General features: G+C 39.9%; 1 protein-coding gene across 1 annotated transcript in view; it reads left to right on the forward strand.

Annotated features, from left to right (window-relative positions):
• The first annotated feature begins 16,766 nt into the window (after positions 1–16,766).
• alk (ALK receptor tyrosine kinase) overlaps positions 16,767–22,211 on the forward strand; it is a 296,309-nt gene continuing 290,864 nt past the window's right edge. Inside the window, exon 1 of the mRNA XM_036592647.1 lies at positions 16,767–16,833. Within this exon, the coding sequence (XP_036448540.1) occupies positions 16,818–16,833 (16 nt within the window). The 5' untranslated portion in view covers positions 16,767–16,817. The remainder of the gene's footprint in view (positions 16,834–22,211) is intronic.

Consider the following 22,211-nt stretch of genomic DNA (forward strand, 5'->3'; position numbering starts at 1 on the left):
TGTGCTTACACATATGTGCCTTTTACCTTTTCATGATAAGAATATTTCGATTTGCCTCTGTTGTTAAATATAGTTCTTACTAGAAGTAAGAGGAAAAAAAATTAACTACACACTACAACATGATATGTACCGAAATTTGAATTATACCATGATATAAAATCTTGCCCATACCAGTCACTAATATGTGTGTTATATATTGTTTATATTTTTAAACCGTTTAGGAAACTCAAACCTAGTATACCACATTTTCTAAAGGAGCAAAAGCCTGAGTTTGGTTAATGGCTTTCGTGCCCAGTCAGGTGGCCTTAATGTCCCTTCATAAATAGATGACATAAAAGGCCAAAAGTTCTTGCCCTCTAAATAATGACATTTAAGGCTTCTTTCCAGATAATGTCATTATTTTTTCCTTCAATTCCACAGTGAGTCATTCTTGGAAGCCACACATAATTGCATTGGTGGACATTATTAGGTCTGGTGTGCTGCTCAAGCATGTTATGAAGTTTTGATTGTGGCATGGAAGTAGACCTGAAGACTCCACCAGCCCGGCTCCTGCAGACTGTTCTGCATCCCAGGCATAACCAGACAAATCAGAATCTGCTAATCAGGGACTTCAGGAGCAGCTAAATAAAACATTATTGTGACTACAAGAATGTACACAGAGTTGAGCACCCCTGATTTAGATGCTGAAGCTTAAAAAGTGAATGAGGAACACCTTTGAAAGACCAGTGAAGGGCAAAGAGAGGTGAAGCATGAATAATCTGAAGGCCTGATCTGAGGAGAGGCAGAAAACAAGAATTCAGAAATAGAGATGAAAAGATGAAGACATATCAAGAGCCCTGAGTAATGTGGACTGAGCCAGTGCAAAAAACAAACTGAGAGGGAGATAAGAGATTTGTGGAGAGACAAAGAAGAAGAGCAAGAAAGCAGCAGGGGGAACAGATGCCCCATAGATTTGCTTGTCACATTCAGACAACATCAGCTACTGCAGCCTCCTCTGCACCCTAAGTGCCAGGATGGAGAAGCCACCACTGGATAACACCATTTACCTCTGAGGGGGATGTTTTCAGGGATGGCTCACTCACACATCACATGCTAGTAACTTGCAGGGTGTAGCACTGAGGGAATCTTCTTCATCCCTGAACAATTTACTTGATCTAGATCTCAGAATCTTTGATAAAAAAAAATGCTGTGCCATTTGTGTCAGTGTTTATTTCTTTCTCTTGGCTCTGTGGTCCCCATAGAAACTTTGTCAGTATTAGTGCGTTTAGAATAGGGTGAGGTGGACCTCCACCACTGTGTCTTTAACCCTTAGATAAATTACTTTTGGAGTAGAAGCATCAGACCATTGACTCGCAGATGCATTCAGGCCCTCTCTAGATTACATCTGCAACAAATTGGTGCGCTTGCTTCAGCCGTCATACTCCAGTAAATGGGACAATAATTTCTGGCCTGTACATCTTACATGTTTAACTGTCACTCAGTCATTCAGATAGATTACTCTGCAGATATTCATAGCTTACACTTTCAATTGTATTGTCCTGCTGACCACATTTCAGAGCTTTCTTTAAAAGCGAGAGGGGGCAGCGAGGCAGAAAAAAGACCCAAATAACATCAGAACTGAGGAAGCTCTGATCAGACACATTGCTTCTCCCCAGCAGCACAAGGACAGTGCGGCACTTTTACAACTGTTGAAAGGTGTAAAAGATGATGGTGTTTCTCAGCGACTACAATAGCGTATCGGTTGCTGATGCAGCCCCTCTTTTCCCATCCCAAAGGCAGTTTGAAAGGATTTTTTAGTCTAGGGCACTGTTCACTATAGAAGTGTGAATAAATGCCGATATCCTGCTCCACTCTCTGGCAGCGAACACCTAAAGTATCGATTGCCTCAGGCGCTGCCCTTGGAGAAGGTTATTTCACAGAGAATTACCCATCGAGCACTGAAAACCACCCATTTGATGTGGCTCTAGTAAGGGCAGCTACTAGGCCTCTTGACACTAACTGCATCATCTATAGTGCTGATATACACAATGCGCTGACCCTACCTTCTCCTGCTTTCCTAGCCCCCTATTCACTCGTACTCTTTCAACACTAAAGCTGTAAAACATGTTCTTGTTCTTCAGCTTATCCAATCAGAGTTTTGACCTTGACTAGCACGGCTGCAGCCCATGATCATAAACATTGCCCCGAGCGTGCTGTTTCGGGGCTGCACCAGGTGGTTTGAGATGGGTGATGCTGACAGTGGTCATGTCTGAGAGGGGTTGTGAGGGTGAGATTGGCCCTGCAGGGATCTGAACTCTAGTAATGATCTCGGGTCCCTGTGGTGAAAGCTTGGATCCTTGATGTCTCTCAGGTCTCTCACACACCTGAAGGCAGAGATTTTGGAATACAGATTGAGAGAGCAGGGTGGAATGTTTAAAATGTGTGGGAATGTGACATAGTTATCATCTCCTTCATTGTGTTTCTGGACCATGCATGTCCATCTCTGGATTATATATATATATATATATATTTTTTTTTTTACATCATTTGAACACAGCAGCTGTCCTTTACATTGTATGAAAATTGGGATAACAGTTTACTACATTACTTCAAAATAACTCTACGATAAACCTATCATGGAAAATCATTACAGATCATGTCCAGTAATCTTTGATGTCAGTTTATGACAGCTTATGTCACATGCTCATTCTTGCAAAGTACTCTAGTTAGCTGTCATAAACTGACATCCAAGCTTATATATTAAAGCATCTACACTCTAAGAAAAAAAGGTACCAAACAGCCCCTGGGAGCTACCCCTCTTGTACCCTCAAGGGTACGTCTTCAGCACATTTAGTTAGGGGGCATAATTGTACCTTATTTTATTGAAATTATATGTTTAAGTTGTATTGACTCCACACACACTGTCTTCACTCCAGGCTGTTATAACATTATGTTTTGAAAAGGTACAAATATGCATCTTTGCCCTGGAAAAGAACTTAATTAAAGTGCACAATTTTTTCGACAGTGTGTCGTGATAATTGCAGATAATGGTAACATAACACTGTTATTCACACACAAAATCTGCATTGACAGAGTATGACAGCATCTGCCATGACATGTGGCAGTTATAGTAGTAGTATTTCAAGATGATTTAGAACAACTTTTTCCTTCATCTGTGAAGTTACTTTTTTGGAGATTTTATTTTTTTGGGGTGGGGGGGGTGGTGTTGGGGCAGCGATGACAGCGATGACATTTGTTTGCGTCTATGTACCTCTGTTACACACTCTTCAATATAAAAGTTCTTTAATTGCTCTTGGCTTTGGTTAGTGTCACAGGACCAGACATAAGTTCATAACAATAATATATGTACCATTGCCCCTTCTTTGAACTCTGCCTTCGCAAAGTGTTGGATTGGTTTAGAATTTCACACTCATTTTGTTCCCACCCTCACAGACATGTGTAAAGACAGACCAGCCCTTTTGATAGACCTGCTCAAAGATTGCCCTCAGACTGTACAACTACCCACTTGGTTGATGTGTAGTATAAATATATTTTAAATTGCGTCTGCTGTTCTTCAAGATCCGTTTCTGTGAGATGAGGCTCAACCTCTCCCCAGGCCTTGAGCTCATGGGTTGGGTTTGAGCTCTAGACATTCATCATTTTTGGGCGCCCCCTCTGGTGCTGTACCATTGCCTGTGGAGGTTTCACCTCAGTAACTCTGACCTGTCACACATCACCCCAGCACTGAGAATCCCTCCAATAAGACACTGATAATCTCTTTAAGAAAGTGTCACACTCCATAATGCAGTTATTTTGAACAACAACCAAACATAATGTCGGCAATAAGCAGTGGTAATAACTTCCTACACCAAGTTTTCATTATTGTGAAAAAACAGGGATTTATACAAGACCATGAGGAGCTTTTAAACAGAGTTATAACTGAACACTATGTACCAATAAAGTAGTGTAGTGAGTAATTCCATGGCTTTGTATGCTGGTGAGTGGGGTTCAAATCCCTGCCTTGATAGAAATGTTATTTGAAAGATTCTTTGGGGACTCAAAAATGATTCTTCTAAGGCATCGGCCCAAAGAAACCCTATCTGGCACCTTTATTTATTAAGAGTGCATTGTTTTCCAATTTGGCATTTTTGCTAACATTGCCAAATCAATTTGAATCAATGAGTACATTAAGATACAAAATTAATAACATGCTGAATGATGCACTGTTTCTACTCAGGACATTTTTTTCATGTCTTATGCTCAACTTACTAACTATTAATGGACCCAGAGACTTCAAAGCCCTGTACAAATGCAAACTCTAATATGCAAAACTACATAGTGTCCAATATTTTCAAATAAAATCTCTCTCCTGGACTATCAGTCCTTAAGGTGAAATATAGGCAGAGTAAATGCTTTTACATTCAACACTATTATTGTAGTCAGTGTTTTACACTAATGGCTCTCTACACTATGAGAAGTACTGCTGCTTCCCTTTTAGAGGCTGCATATTCAGCAAATGTTTATCAGTGAAGAGGCACAAAGATGCAGCATCCCGGTGTAATCAATACTTCTGTGTATGGCTGTGCGCATATTTATCTGACTCCAGCTCTCATACTTACAGCAGATAAACACTCAAGTGTGGCAAATCAACAACAATCAAAGTGCACAATAGAGTAATAGAGAACTCATCTTTCAACATATTCAGAAATGTCCAAAAAGTGGAAGGGCCTGGCCATGATTACCTCGAAATTGTATATGCACTGGGCGTTTTCATTGTTACCATGAAATTAAGTATTTTGGTGCATCACTATGATAAAGGCCAACAGAGCCAAAGCAGCACTGCATGGCTCCATCAGATATCTGATGCTTTTCAGTATATATTTGTCTTGTCTTACACTGATAATGACCACCTAATGCCAGTCAATCTGTCTGGAACCAGTTCAGATGCGGCAACATGTGGGCATTCCTGATTAAAAGCAAAAGTGATGAACAGATTTTCAGTTGCAACCGACGAGGCAGTTAATTAGGGACCTAAAAACGTTCGTTTTGGGTTGTTATCTACATCTCAAAGTAATTTCTTCTTATTTCAGTCACAGTTGACTCAGCCAGTTAGTCATCCCATTACCTGCCACAGCCATTAATCTGTTGCATGCTCTGGGTCAGAGTGTCTGCTAAAGGCTGTAAATGTAAATGTGTACTGTTTGTGATTGTGCCATGTAATGCAGGATACAGACCTGGACATTCCCTGATCATTTTAGTAAATAAAGCAAATAAAATGGCTTTATTAATGTTGTAGACATTGCAACCCATGGTTCCTGTCACCACAAGTGTAAAGAAATTGGAGTCTGTAAGTTTCTCTACAATAAACCGCTTCACATGACTTTTTACATCTCAGTTGTATTATTCAGAAATTAGATAGAATCATGTATTGAATTATCTGGAAATTTTCAAAAAATGGTGATATTCCACTCTAAGTTTGGACACCCTTGTTAAAAAATGACATATTTAGCATTGCAAATAAGTTAATGCGTCTTCTACAGTAAAAAATTTGAATGTTACATTGTCCTGTTATGGAGCCCTGCTGGCAACATCCTGTATAAATAAAAATAATGTATGGCCACGCTGTATTAAGGCGTGGGAACGAGATCCTAATGCGTGGCCACAGCTTAGTAAGGAGTGGGAACGAGATCATGCTTTATTAAGCTGTGGTCAAGACTTAATCATCTCCTTCCCATGCCTTACTAAGTCGTGGCCACACATTGTTATTATTCATACAGGATGTCACCAGCAGGGCTCCATATCCTGCAAATTTTAGTCCACAGTTTCTGTTTACTTGCTGAATTTAACATATTGGAAAAGATAAATTAATAAATAAATAAGCATAAAGTGCCCTAACTTTTAAACATGCCACATTTTGTGTTTTATTCTTTCTGAGAATGCTAAATTCAGCCAATAAATAAACAGTGTGCATTACAATTTGCAGAATTATGTTTCCTGTAGGACGTATTTATTTTCAAGGAGGCAATCTGTAAAACATGGTATTTCACCAGGGATGACCAAAGCTTTTGAATAAGGCTGTTTGTGGACAAATAAGGATTAAGGATATGGTTCAGATCAAGGTTATGAAAACATTTGCCACGTTTACATGCAGCCTAATAATCCATTAATAATCCGACTAATAGCTCAATAGAATACATCCATGTATACAACTCAATCAGAATAGACTAGTCCGATTGAGGCCATTCGGAATAGTTTCTATCCCACTGAACAAGGTGGGTAATCCTGTAAATAATATGGTAAATAGAAGAATAATAGCCGTGTAAACACCTGTATCCGATAACATTCCTAATCGGAAAGTTTAAGTCCGTTCTGTGCATGTGCGTCGCGTCATAGCGAACGTTTATAACGTTCAACATGGCAGGAGCAGAAACTGGTCTGCAGAGGAGACGAAGTTTATGCTTTGAACTTTAAAAGAAGGTGGTGGGACGGGCGTCCAGCTCTTATGTCTCAGAATAAGACGTCTTCCTCTCGCTCTTCCTTAATATGTACATATGAAGTACATTTTCCTGCCATAATTTTAAAGCAATTAAAAAACACAAGCGCGCCAACTGAAAACTCGTCTCACTCTGACTGGACTCACATGGTGCTCGCTGTCATGGTAACGTCTACACTAAGTGGTGCTCTACACATGCGCGGATTACTTGGAGTGTGCATGGAAACGGAGAGCATATAAACACCACAGTCTAAATCTATAATCACAATGTATTCAAAGGATTGGCAAAATTTTTGCATGTAAACACAGCGACTTAGGATCAGTAATGCATTCCGTTTTTGCATTAGGGTTATGCACAGTTCATGGCAGCAGTTAGTTATGCAGTGATAAAAATGTGTCTATTTTTTATATGAATTGTGTTTTATTTCTTTGTTACGTTGTTTATATAAACAATTTTCCTCTCTTCGAAGTTCAGTTTCTTTCCTTTTACAATTCATGGCCAAACTGATAAATGACAAAAAAAAGTTTTTTGTGGTTTAATTTCACCAAGGGTGGCAACAGTGTTTAAAGTGGTGCTGCTCTTGAGGTTCTGAATCTCTTTTTGATTGAGTTAAGCAGAGGGGAGGTGGGCAGAAGGGGCCCAGAGAGGCAATAGGCATGATATACTGGCTTTTACTATCATATACTGACATGGGACGCACACATTCACACACATGGAAATAGGAGGAGGAAAAGAGACAGCGAGAGAGAGAGAGATGAGGTCAAAGCTGCAGTTCAGATTTATGGAGTGCCGCTTCACTTTTTAAAAGCCGTGCTGTATTGCATTAACTCCGCGATTATGGGGGAGCAGGGAGGCGTATCACTAAATCACGTCCACTTTCATTCAGGGCTGGCATTTTATTGATGGATAGTGTTTGCTCCTCCGTGTTCTGAATGCCACGGCCAGGAGGCTCGCTCAAGTGCCGCAGATTTGGGCCCGAATAAGTCCTTCGATGAAGAAAATCATTTTTTTACAATGTATAGTGAGATATGCAGTTTTGAAAATGAAACAAGAAATAGCTATGTGTAATCTGATTCAGATACGGGTCTGTATTACCTGAGGTGCGGATTTAAAATCTGAAATACGGTTTACTGTACCGGTAGGTCTATTTATAGTTCAGTATAAATAGAATAAATGTATTTATGGATGCTGCTTAAGTCAGTGATTCTCAGTGCCATCCCTGAGGACCTCATGCACTGCACATTTAGCATTTTCTCTGCTCGAGCGGCTGCTCAAGTAATTGCGGTGGAAGATTGAATTAACTGCATTAGATCATGCTCCTGGCTCCCTTTTGATAAGTTCATGATGTATATAATCTTTTTGTCAGAAAATTCAGATTTGTGCGATACATTAGAGACAAATTTTCCCTAAAATTGGTATTTAAACCTTTCAATTTGGGAGCCTCAAAGAAATATTCCACAACTGAAATGATTCAACTAGTTGTTTAGAGCACTTTTGATTCCTTCTGCCTGTTTAAGTGAAACTTAAATGCAGCAGGAAAAAATCTTTTCTAATTAAAATTCTGCAATGTTGAGACTGGTATTTACAAAACATGAAGTCCCAGTGTTGTTAATTTGCATTTAAATAAGAAATTACTGTGCGATAGCCAAATGCGCTCGATCATAAAATATATAAAATATCGAGTCCTCATTTACTTATTAATTTGTTTTATGGTCTCCTCATTAAATGATCTAGGTTGTGCCATGTAGTAAGAGCAGAAGTGTCTGCAGCAGTCCACTGTTTATAGGAGTGTTAGTCAGAGGAGGTTAATCACCGGCTAATATATGGCCATATCATAGAATTTGTGCTGTAGAATTAATACATGCTTTTTCCTCTCGGCAAGCAAATTAACAGTAATGATTTCTCTCTTTTGTAGGTGAGTCTCAGAGGAGCTAGTGGGCAGTAGTGGCGCCTGTTCGACCATCATCATCATCATCATCATCATCATCACCATCATCAACGTCATTGTCATCATTGCCACTGTCAACATTGCCACCACCACCACCACCATTACCATTACCACCATTATCATCATCACTACCGTCATCATTGTCACTATCACAAACATAATCACCGCCACAACCGCCATCATCATCATCGTCATCATCATTGCTTCTGTTGGCATCACTACCACCATCACCACCACCACCACCATCACTACCATCACTACTATCACCATCACCACTACCATCATCATTATCATTTCCACTGTCATCATCACCATCACTCACCATCATCATCATCGCCACTGTCATCATCATCATTGTCACTGGCAATGCACCACCATGTCTTGTTGTCTGAAAAGACACCTCTGTCACCATCATCTTCATCACCATCATCACCACCACAACTATCAACACCATCATTTATTAAATAATACTTAGAGAGTTAACATTGTCTTTGCTCCAATCATCATTATAGGTCCTGATTACTGCTTATATGGTGTCATTAAGTTGTCAGACCTGTTGAGGAAGTAAAGGGAAGAGACACACTTCCTGATGTGCACTCTCCTGTGGGACTAACTCCTCCGCCTGCTGGCTAGTGAACTGAAGTGGAACATCGAGACAGATGTTCTGCTAAATTAAATGAGGACCATGGTTAGTTTTCACAAAATATCTGCCACTTTTCCACTCATCAGCAGTGATATATAAAAAAAATAGATTGGTTCATTACCCATTCCGATCTACGGCAAGTCCGCGACTTTCTCAACAGAGCCAATCTGGAGATGAACACCTGCTTGTGTTGATAAGGCATGCACAGTCATTTAGACTGTTTAACTCAATAATGGAGTATGCTTTTCAACTGTCAGGTGCTGTTCAGTTATTTAGATTGATTCAGATTTGGTGAATTTCGTTGTTTTGAATGTTTTTTTCATGTTCATGTCATTATCATTTTGGCATATTTGTTGGGACTAAATTCCAGGTGTTGGTGAGGCAGTTTCTGTCCCACTGGCTACCACCAAGACATCTGCTAATTAAAACTGCACCATTTGTTAATAAATAAGTAAAGCAGCATCTCATAAAGGATCAGTGCACCAAATGTAGGAATAAAATACAGATCTTTATTCAGTGACGTGACATTAGACAGCAATTGCAAACCATGTATTGTCAGATCTATTGAATTAGTAGACGGCTTCAAGGTCAGCCTGAAAAAGAATGGCCCTGTTGCAACATCAGTGTTCTAGAAATTGTAGGAAATGTCACAGAGTGCTGTCGCTCATCAATCAGCCTCAACAATCTATGTCAGTATGGATTTTCCAGTGGGAGACTATCCACTGACTGGAATCAAGTCACAGTGTGTGATGATATTTTTATGTTGTTTTTGTGGCACATATTTAAACTGAAAATCAATAAGCACAACTTAATTGCTCAGGTAAACAGGAAAGAAAGCAATGGTTAAGATCGCCCAGTGGTATAAAAAGGTTGCAAGGATTTGAATGTCCTTCAAATAAAAACTAAGTAATAAGTGGAACTTCTAGAGGTGGTCTCCAGTGTGCACTCATAGGGGCCCCTTAACCTCAAACCAAACCAATTCTGCCTGAACTTTTCCTCCATGTCTAATGGGACATCACACTGTGTTTCTGTTTCATTGGTTCTTAAATAGATCACGGTTACTTATTAAAGGGCCCACAATGGTAATGGCCATGACCTTTCTGTAAAACTGAATGCTGACATTTGTGGAAAAGATAAGGCTTGCTAATTCAACCCAAATGACACCATTTATTTAGTGGGTACATGTTCTTGTTTCTGTAATAATGCAGTACTCATGCAAACGTGAATAGAAGCTCAGATGGGAATATTCTGTTCCAGCAAAGTGAGCACAATAAGGAGCAAGCAGCCCCATTTTAATGTAAAAAAGCCTGAAAAAGTGGCACAATTAAGTTAATTTGGGTTTGTTTCAAATTGAATCCAACATTCAATGTTAAAACCTTCAGGGAGTGTCATTAAACAATGGCGTATTGTGGAAAGCATGTAAACAATATCTCTCAGAGCTCAAATCGCATAGCTGCTCCCATATTAGTGCGGAAAGTAGTGTAGGCGTTCAACAAGTTGCTGCTCAATTTTTTATCATAAGGAATATCTGATAACTGAATCTCTGAATTTTTGATGCATGAATCTTCTCAGCAGCACGTTGCCATTTGGGGAATTGTTTTGACCCTCGCCTCATTTGCACAGTAACCTATACCATATGTCATGCTTATATATGGATCTATGTGTTAATGTTCATGCTAAGTTTTGTTATATATGACCTTAATTGGCCCACCTACTTAGATACTTTCCTATATCTTCCATATTTAATGAGGCACAGGAGTCAATTTGAATCTCCTTAGCAGTAGTAGATTGATTTGGTTGCCAGGGACTTTTATATTTGCATAAGTAGAAGTGTTACCAGTAAGAACCACAGTGAAGCACAGCATGGTTGTTTATGATTTAAGGCAGCTGTCAAGGTTGAATATAGAAATCTTTAATCATTTGTCAACAGTATTGAGCATGTAAGGAAAACGACAATGTTCTTTGTGTTTGGACTCCTTTATAGCTTTCACCAGTGCTTCAGTACATTATGAACAGTTTAAGCATGTTTTCTACTGCCGCTTATCGAGGATCATAAGGAGCGGTGAATTGATGAAGGTAAATAAATCAATAATCCTCGAATGGTTGCAGTCGTCCAGAAGCTTGCTGGCTGGGAGACGGGGGGCTGTAACGAGGCGTGCATGAGTGGGTCAGCTGACTCGGAGAAATCTCCCGCACACGTGTAGAATACTAGAGAGCTCGAGCTGGACTCCCGAGCCTGATAGAAATCAATGTGCTCCTTTGTGCTATAGCCAGAGTTTAATTCAGACCCTAGCCTTTTTTTCTTCCTCTCTCTTTTTTTCATCATCCTTCTTTACTGGTAGGCTTTGACGAGCATTTAATGATCCACCAAGAGTGGACGGGTAATCAATTTATTAGAGACTTAATGTATGTATCCACATGCAATCTTAATTAATATAAAGGGAGACAGCTGCGGTGACATGTAAGCTATACCGCAAGGGGCCGATGGGTAGGGAAGTGGGTCATGAAAGGGGATTTGTGTCCACCCTGTGTTCACTGTACTGCTTGTCTTTTATTGGTGCCGCATTAATTCCTATCTTTTTTTCATCCTCAATTACTGTCCCAGAATATCTCACTGAAGGACACAAGGGGATACAGTACAATATGACAATGGGAGAGTATAGCATGGAGATTAGAAAGAAAGAAAGAAAGAAAGTATTGTGGGTTTATTATATCCCATAGTGGCACTAGAATAATTTCAGCATTCTTGGATTGCTGTATGTGTGATTAAACCTTTTTATTACTATTCTCCAGACTAGTAAAATGTAATTACAATGTAATAATACAAAAAGTACCACATTTCTTAGTTATTAAAAATTTTAGTTATTACATGGCGAGTTACATAATGAATTACATTTACATTTGATTTATCATCTGTATCAACAAATCTTTGTCTACACTTTTAACCGTTTTATGCTTGTTTCAACAACAGAATCATGGCAAAAATTGTGATTTTTCTTTCTAGAAAATAACTGTATGCCCTAAAATTTTCATCAAATTCAAATCTTAAATCTCAACAACAAAATATCTTCTCTTTTAATTGCAAACACAGGTGTGGTATAGATGAAACGTTTGGAATTCACACTTTTGACAGAATTTCTGTTTTTCTATTGAGCTGAGTGAGAAATAATATAAAATTACACCCTACCAAAGTAAGTATCTCCAATTTTTTTCTGCATTATTTGAGAACAGTGGCTTCTTTTACATTGTGTGAAAATTTATTGATGAATGGCCTAATAGAAATGTTCCAAAATTGCTTAGAGTAAAATCTCTTTACATTAACTTACATTAAAATCAAACAACATTTTAGAAATACTTTTTTTTTTTCCTTTTGGAGAGTGATGTTTTGTTATTGCTGGTAATGGCTATTTATCCTGTGAGTTAACCCAACAACGCATTGTGGTGGTCAAGAGTTTGGTGAAATTTGGTTTACTTTGACACGTGTGGATTGAGCTGAGTTGCTGAACAGTTTTAAAGCACATCAATCAGCCCTGGGCACATGTTTCCATCTACACACTGGCATTTAGAAGGCGGACGGGTATCTGATAGAACGAAGGGCTGTCTCCGCCGTTACCCTCCGCTCCTTCACGGGTAATTGACTTTATTTCAGGATCATTGAAGCACTGCCAAACAAAAGCCCGTGAGTCCAGCAGTACATCATGTCCCATCAAACATGTCTTTTTCCACCACGCGGCTGTGTTTTATATTGAGCGTTGGTTATTTATTTCATTATTTTGAAACAGGGCTAGGCTGTTGTGGCTGAGCGGGCCTGAGATTGGAGCTCTAAGGGGATGTGGGGTGATGAGGAGGTGAGAGGAGCAGGAGCGCTGGGCCTCATTGATCAGATGATGGAGTACTGGTGTGTTTTTCAGAGATAGAGACCCATCCAGCCCTAGGCAGCCATGTGATGAGTGGAAAACAGCTGTAGAGCACAAATGGGAGTAAAAGCGGCTGGATGAGAGAGGATGAGGGAAATTGAGTAAAGCAGACAACACTCATGCTGCACCACGGCGGAATTTTTCATAACCAGCGTGCTCTGTCGCATGTTTGCGTAGTATTTTACCAAGAGCTTCTCCTTGTCAGGGTGTTAATGGCAGCCGCCTGAGAGTGCTGAATGGAGATGAATGGGGTAGGTGAGAGCATCGGCCCGCAACGGCCTCGCACTGCATTTGACTTAGTACTTATAAAAGTCAAGCTGTGTTTACTATTGATCTCCTCTTAATGGTCATTTAGAATGATTAAAGGCTTTAGGTATGCCCATATTCCTCAGAGGCCCCAGTGTATTGGCCCCCACTCTATGTTCATTACTTTCTGGGAGGAAAGAGAATGACCCTTGGCAGGCTCTCACGCACTGGCCAGCCTGACTATGAGACTAGTCTCCGTTAGCATACTTCAGTTCCAATTTGGCTGCTTATTAATTGGGAAAGGCTGGGCAAGGACCTAGCCCACTTTGAGAATCTGTTCTTTTGTAATTATGCCTGTGAATGATATACGGTTGCAAAACCCACATTCGTCTTTGAGTGTTCCACATGTTACATTTACAAGAGGCCTGCTGGGGTTGTGCAGTTGGGCTCAGGCGTTCGGTTTATAGTGTTTCAAGACTTATGGGAGCAATATCTGCAGGGAAAGCTTTGAGGCAACATTGGCTGATATATCAAACCCAGAGCTGGAGAGTTTATATACATATACCTATTGGTTTTTCCTCCGTAAAACATTTTCAGCAACATAAACGTTCTGAATGCTGCAGAGTAATTGAATCAGATACAGTTTCAACATTGTCAATTGATGCATTCCATCTAATATCCCTTATCCCAACAGAAACAGAAGATTGGAAAAAGATTTTTCTAATGTATGTCACAACTGACTACAACTCCCAGAATTCTCAGCCTTTAATCAGACCTTCCTTCCAATTTCCAGGACAAAACTTGATCAGTAAGGACTCACTCCTGACTTTGATTCATTCAAGCCTTATACAATGCTGTGTTCATGCTCAAGTGGGAAGTAGGAAGTTTCCGACCTCAAGGTGGGAAAAGTCCATTTGAAAAATTCTTAAACTAATAATTCCCACTTAGAAACTCAGAGTTCCTCAAGAGCTCCGATTTCTTAGAGTCAGTGTCATTTTAAAATGGTGGCCCCTTAGAGCAAGAAGTAATAGCACTTTTTACATTTTTTAAACAGACTTTTCTTTCGGTTTGTGTGTTGTACCATAACTGCCAGGACAAAAGCTTGTATCTCCCAAATGGCAACTTTACAGGAGGGACTTTACAGGAATTCTCAATGGAAGATAATAGATCTTTTTTTTTTTTTTTAACTAATCTTAAACCAGGGCGGCACGGTGGCGCAGTGGGTAGCGCTGTTGCCTCACAGCGAGAATGGCCTGGGTTTGTTTCCCAGCCGGGTGACCGGGGTCGTTTCTGTGCGGAGTTTGCATGTTCTCCCCGTGTCTGTGTGGGTTTCCTCCCACAGTCCAAAAACATGCAGTCAGGCCAATTGGACATGCTAAATTGCCCCTAGGTGTGAATGTGTATGTCTGTCTGCCCTGTGATGGACTGGCGACCTGTCCAGGGTGTATTCTGCCTTCCGCCCAATGACAGCTGGGATAGGCTCCAGCACCCCACCGTGACCCAGAAGGATAAGCGGTTTAGATGATGGATGGATGGATGGATGGATGGATCTTAAACCAGTTTTGTCCTTATTCTTCATGACATTTTAACACTGTGTAAAGGGCAGCTGGCATTTTAAAATAAGCAATTATGTGCTGTTTGTGAAGGATATTGATAAACACAGAGGGATGCTTGAATAAGGTTAAACCATTCTGTGCGAGATGTTTGATCAAACTGCATGGCATGTTTGGCACTGTATTAACTGTGTAATGCCTACATCCACTTTTTAAATGAAAGAAGCACCAAGCAAACAACACTTTGATTCAAATGTGAACACTTTTCATGAGCTTTTTTACATGCACACAGCTTCCACATAAATGCAAGTTTACACTGTAAAAAATGTTTAAACTTTTTATTGTACTTCTAAAAGTTAGTTTACAAAACAGTAATCAATGGTTTACATTCTGTTAATTTATTATTTGAAGTTCAGTGAACTCGACCTTTTAAAACGACCAGGTTCGTTTTTTAAGTTAAAACATCAAATCATTTTTTCAGAGTACTATGAACATTCATCCTGCTATTTGTCTTTGTAAAGTCTTGTATGTGGTTTCAACTTGTTTCTTGTTTCTGAGCCTCCTGTTTTATTCATTTTGTCTTTGTTATGTTCACGATTAGTTTCTTGGTTCCACTCTTATGGGTTCTGGATCATGGTTTAATCTGCTGAGTTAATTTCCCTCTTTTTGTTTACAACTCTGCTTTTTGATTGGCTCTCATTTTCATTCCACTTACCTGCTTTTACATGTGATGAATAAAACCTTGCCTTTATTCCCTTTTTACTGTTTAGCCAAGCCAAAGTACATTTTACATGCATAAGCAAAAAAATTCTCAGAATGACAAAAGGAAAATTTTACAAACATACAGTTGAATGCAAAATTTGGAATAACCACAGTCAAACTGCTGTTTTCTTAAATTTCTAAGTGAAAATAAGTTAACACATCCTCTACAGGGACCAAACTTAAATCTAGCATTTTTTTGCAGATTTTGAATTATTAGCTGAATTAAACATGTTGGAAAAATACTGGCTCTCATGGCTTTGGGACCACTGGAAGTGTGGCCATGCAGAGTGGCCACACAGGGAGGATCTTGGAAGGTGCCGCTCACCCACTAAGGAGAAACTTAACATGGAACTAAGCTGTTGTTAGCGTTATGATGTGTTTATGTGCTGTTTGTGTGTAATTGTGTCAGGCTGTGGGGAAGATAGGGGTCTGTGTGTCTATCATGGACTGGAGATGTGTGGCTAGAGGTGACCTGCCTGGCTTCCTGGGCATTCAGCAGCACTGTGTGGTGGATCTCTCCAGCTGCTGTTTTCAATCAAAGACCAAGCACAGTGTTTCCTGCGTCTTCTTCCTCTTCTTCGTTGATGCCATGATATAAATTGTGCCATAATTTTTGCACAGACTGCATTTCATATTTTATGTTTTCACTTAGAAAATCAACAAAAAGTGTAGTTTGACTGGGGCACCCAAACTTTACCACTGTACGACTTGTAGACTAAACTACACTGTAAAATGCTTTAAAATGCATTTTTATATGAAAATGGAGCCATCCTGATTGCTTGCTTTTATACCTTCTATCCTTCTTTCAAGTGTCAGATTGTAGATTCTGATGATTTCCACTCTAGAATGCATCAAATGTAATTTTAAACACATTAAGATTAACTTATTTCAAATATATGTTTTTTTCTTTGTAAGTTAAAGTGGAATTGCGGCTATTTTCGCCCAGTGTGCTTTATTTCTTCTCTCTTTGAAAGACGTCTTTTCTTTTCACACGTCAATTTTCTTTGAGAGAGCTCTTGGGGGAAAAAGTGCCCTCCCAAGCTCAGAACAGGCCTGAAGGGTGTCATAGCTTTCTTTAATGCCAGTCTCATGTGAAGCTGGTCTTGCGGCACACTGGGACATGCAGTGTAATAAACTTGAGAAGCCACCTCACCATAGACTGTGGCTTTGTTTGCAGGCTTGGCTTCAGCCAGGAGTACAGGAAGTACAGACGTCTCCCTCCGATACTGGAACTTCACCTGGACAGCAGAGGACGAAATCGGCTTCCCCAAGGAGATGGCGGCAAGTGCAGGTAAGTCGCCTGCCATCAGCTTTGCTCTGTCTTTTAGCTTGATGCGGCCAGAGAGAAGAACGGCCCTTTCTAGGCTGTGATGCGTGTCGGCAGCTTCCTGCCAGCATGCGTATGCATCTCTGTCTCATCTATCACTTATTCTTACAGCCTCTGACTGTCTAAGGCTGGATGTGGGGAATGTGGTTGCTCTGATCAATAAATAAGCTCCAGCTCTAACATCCTAAGAATATTAGACAGAATGCTATGAGCTACTGATGCTAAATTCAGCTGAATATGTTGAGGGAAGAAGAGAGAGAGGAAGAGATAGAAACAGACAGACAGGCAGACTGGAAGAAAGTCACAGACACAAAGACAGAGAGGGAAAAAAAAAGGCAAGAGCAACAATTTTTTCCACTGAGTGCCCATTTAACAGTTAATAGAGCATAAACTGGTTTTTATCACGTGATCTTTTCTCAATCTGCAGCATATGTATGGATCAGCCGCTGCATAAGTTATTCTTAATTCGCTGTTTATATATGCAGACATATCCATCATCATAAACGAGACCATTGAAACAAGTGATGAATGAGATGGAAATCTGACACGTAATCCCTAAATAATGAGCTTCGAGAACATACAAAATGGTATGTGCTGGACTACCTGACAAAGAAAGATGCCTTTCAGTTCAATTCAATTTTATTTATATACTACTTTTTAACAACAGATATTGTTGCAGTACAGCTTTACAAAAAATGCAGGTGCAGTTCTCTAATGAGCAAGCCCGGGAGAGTCAAGTGGTAGGAGAAACTCCCTAACAGCATTAGGAAGAAACATTGTGTAACAAACCAATCCAGACACCAAGCATGGAGCAAGTTTAATGAAGTTCCCAAGATAAACAAACCAGGAAAAAATGGTAACAGTGAAGATTAGGCAAGCTCAAAAACAATAACACAGGCAAGTACTTTAAAATTTTAGAGAAAATTAAAATAAACAGGTTCAAAAACTCAAACAAAATATAGCTATCTTTTATATACGTATCGATAGATTCATAAATTCATACAGATCACTTTAAAAACAAGGGTACTCCACATTAAATTGATCCCTTGTTTTATTTTTTTTAGCACTTCTCATATCGGTTAAACTTGAAATTGGGATAACAGTTGAGCTGCATTTAGTCTCTCAAGTCAGACTTCAGGTGGTCCACGTATGTATGGGGGATCACTGCTATTTACCATGAAATTAATATAAAAAAATTATTTATCACATCTGGGGTGGCTTGAGTGGCCATGGCTACTCCAGATCTGATAAGTCATGGTGTCTTGAAAAATCCCAAGATGTTCCCAAAAGGGTAAACTCATCCTTGTCTGCCTGAGACCAGATAGCAAAATTATGATACAAGTAATTCCACTGACCAGTTGAGACTGAACAGAGGCACTCGGATCAGATTGATCAAGGAACAGTTCCATGAGAGAGCCAAGGACTCAGAAGTCAATCAAAGACTGTCAGAAAAAGGCGTCAACTTTTTAGAATTCTTTTTGGTTCCGATGGCGTTTATACACTAAAAAATAAAGCGGTTGAGTTGAAATGTATTCATGTAAAATGTATTCGTCTAAACTAAAATGTTGCTTTGCATTATTTTACAGTACTGATTGGAGTTCAATTAAACCAGTTAAATCGTTTTTTCCCCACATTGCTTTTTTAGATTTAGTTGACAAACCATTTTTGCAGTGTAACTGTGACCGTTACAGTGTTGTACCAAAGGTTAGTAGTTGAATACCAATGATCAAAGTACTGTATAGTGATGTTCTCTTGAGTCCACCCATCTGCCTGGGTGAGGGAATGAGTGAGTCAGATGTCAGGGTGAGGTGCAGAGGAGAGAAACTGAGCAGCTGTGTGTTTGTGTGACCCTCACAGCCCTGTTCACATCACAGAGGCGGAGTCACGGATGTCACTCGGCAGTGCCACTGTGTGTGTGAGTGTCCTTCAGTAGCTGCTGCTCATGTCAGAGGTCAGGATGTCTGCAAATTTTCAGTGGCAGTGTGGCGCAGGGCTGTCACCCAGCCGTTTGTGAAAAGCTGGAGGGTGATTGACGTACAGAGACTGGGGCCAGAGTGGCCAAGACTGGCCCCTGGAGGCCATGTAATTGGTGTCACTACAGTGCGGGTGCTCCCTCTGATTTATGCTGGGCTGGTCAACCCCACCGGTCATTGTGGCCAGAGCTGTTGCCTTCTGTCATTACTCAGAGTGACATGGTCCAGCTATGGGACAGATATGAAGCAGCTGCCCCCCCCTGTAGACGCCCCCCCGTAGACGCTCACACACCGAGATCCACTTATTTTGTGTCATTGGATTATGGCAGTAAACAAACAGACAAAATCAGAAGATAAAAGCATTCATACATGTGAACTTATGCTGCATGACAGCTGCAACTGCTGACTGACAGAATCTACTGAGGGAAAAAAAAAAACCCTCTCTGCTGTTATTCAAAGACACTGCCACTGATGTCCCTGTTTCTGAGTTGGATTGCCACTGAATCAGCTGTCGCCACGGCAAAAGAATCTGATTGACTGAAATAGACAGAAACAAGATTATGTATAAATTCCATTGTGGATGTGTGGCTGTTGTCACTGGTGCCCTTTTGCTTAGCTGTGATGCTGTGTAACATTTCACAAATCTTAAGGCTGGTATGAAATGCCCTCGTGCCCTGGTTATGTTGCATTCAAAAAAGCTATCAAGGGTATTAACAGGGAGTTTGTCCCTTCTTTGCTGCAGTAACAGCCTCTACACGTCTGGGAAGGCTTTACACTAGATGTTGTAACACTGCTGTCAGGATTTAATTGCATTCAGCCACAAGAGCATTAGGGAGGTCAGGTACTGATGTTGGATGATTGCTTTTGGATCACAAATGCCACTCCACCTCATCCCAAAGGTACTAGATGGAGCTCCATCATTACAGAGAACACAGTTCCACTGCTCCACAGCACAATGCTGGGGAGCTTGTAACCCTCTAGCCAACACTTGACATTGGACATGGTGACCTTAGGCTCATGTGTGCTTGCTCTAGAGCATCATATTGTATTGGCAATACTTTTCTATGGAGATTTAAAGTTGCTGAATTCAGTAATTAGAAGAAAGGTCTACAAACATTTGGAGATATAACCTGTGTTCCAAAGCCTAGGCTGCAGCCGAGGTAGGCTGCATTTCTCGGCTGCTACATCATAGAAGGCCTTTCCGAAGTAAAGGAGCCTTTGTATACAGCCTAGAAATGCAACCTACATTCTGAGTGATAGAGGACACAGAAGATGTTTCCTTCCAAGTCTTCGGTTACTCACAGTTCTCTGTGCACATATGACGCAAATGAGAAAAAAACAGCACCACGAAAATGGTGGAAAACAAAGTCGTTGGAGCAGAGCTTGTTTTAAAATGTAAGTTGTTCATGTCCTTGAGTTTGTCTTCGTTACCTTATGTGTAAAATGACTGATTAATTACAGCATTCGCTCACATATCGTATATCGTCTGTTGATCATATTTTATATAGAAGTATTTGTAAATATGTAGTTCATCGTAGTACATAAGAAAATCTGGGCTCCATTTTCTCTCATCAGTTTCCTCACACGTTTCATGCCGCAATTGCAAGAGGCGGGACCTTTCTGGTGACATCACCACACAGCCTCGTTAGGACTGTTCCATTTGTGTGACCAATAGGCTACTAAGGAGTCTTCATAAGACAGTCCTACCTGCAGCCTAGGCTTTGGAATGCAGCTATAGTGTATGTGATTTGATGCATCTAAATTTAACTGGCCAGTAATACCATGGATACCCCTGTAGTTTATTTACATGAACATGAGAAGCTTGACCAATCACAACAACTGTGTCTTGATAGCGTCTGCTAACAGGACAAGCTGTTATTAGGAACTGGTCAGCACACTACAGGTTGGAAGGTAAGGAAATTACAAAACTTGTTCAGATTCAAGATTCCACTCATAAAGTTTGTGCATTTCTAACTACTTTTTCAAACTATGCTAGCACTGTTAGTTCAATAATTGTGTCTGTTACAGAAGATTCATGGATTAAACTACTTGAGCAGTCACATCAGTCAAACGATGTGTCCATATCTTTTAATGGTTTAAAAGCCTGAGTTTGGCTAAAGGCCTATGTATAATGCCTGTACAGATGGCTTTAACCTTCAGAAACTTTATTTAATTATTTATTCCATTTAAATGTGTAAAACCTCCATCATGGGGTTTAAAAGATACAGAAGATTAAATTTACTGAATATTATTGAGCTCACAGCAAACAAACGTGTTTATATACGTTATTTCAATTTCTTATTTTTCTAATTGTACTATGAATTTATATGCTATAAAAAATAACATAGATGCTTTTAAAAAGCCCTGCAGTTTTATGTATTCCCTGCACCAAAACGCCTGATGCAACTCTAAAAGGCTTGAAAATGACCTAATCAGGTTTGTTGTTGTGGGGAATTAAAAGTGTGCAGGGCAGGGGGTCTGGAAGCCTGGAGTTGGACACATTGATTATACTGGAGTAAACAAAGCTGTTGTGTGAATAATGCTAAAAAGGGGGGAAAACTTGGAGACAAATGGTTGGATTTTTGCAACATGCACATAAATTGTCTCAAAGTTGTACTTATTTCAACTAATTATTGTATTTTTTTTAATCAGTAAAGAAGTAAAAAAAATCTCATTTTTTGACTGCTAAATTTGAGGAGGTGTTTTGAGAAAAAAAGAAAAACTGGCAAGATGGCTGCGCAAGCGACCTAAGAAACCCACAAATGTGAGTGTTTTCTTTGTTAAAAAGTTACGATAACTATTATATTATCTTAGTTTAATGTCATTTCAATGCATTATGGTCCTTTTTTCCATAAGAAGCATTAAAAATTGCTAATAGTATGCTGATGTCTCAGTAGCTACCTAGCTAAATTTCCCATTCCACCTTAAATAGTCCAGCAGTTACATTCTGGAGGCTCATGCATCAGAACTGCTGTACTATTTACGGTGAAACGGGAAAATTCGAACAAGAAGCTGGTGAATATTTGACTTCAGCTTCATATCACTGAAGAACTAGGGGTGGGCGATAATAATTAATTGTAGCCCCCCCTTTGAAGGCATATAATTCCCTTAATTTAACTAAAGACCAGCAGTGAGTTTGCTGAACTTTACCCTCCTCTGTTATCACTGCAGACTGGCCCAAAGCACCGCTAGTACCCTGTTAATGAAGTAATGTTCTTTTTTATTTGAGGGTCCCATTTCGTCGGGGAAGATTTCAACCACTACAACTTGTAACTCAGTTCCAGGGGGCGAGGTGATACTCGAAAACAAGGGGTAGGGGTGAAACTAAGAAATGGGATTGGGCCTTAGTCAGAAGTTGGCATAGTCTGA

Source organism: Colossoma macropomum, unplaced genomic scaffold, assembly GCF_904425465.1.
Source record: "Colossoma macropomum unplaced genomic scaffold, Colossoma_macropomum, whole genome shotgun sequence".
Lineage (NCBI taxonomy): Eukaryota > Metazoa > Chordata > Actinopteri > Characiformes > Serrasalmidae > Colossoma > Colossoma macropomum.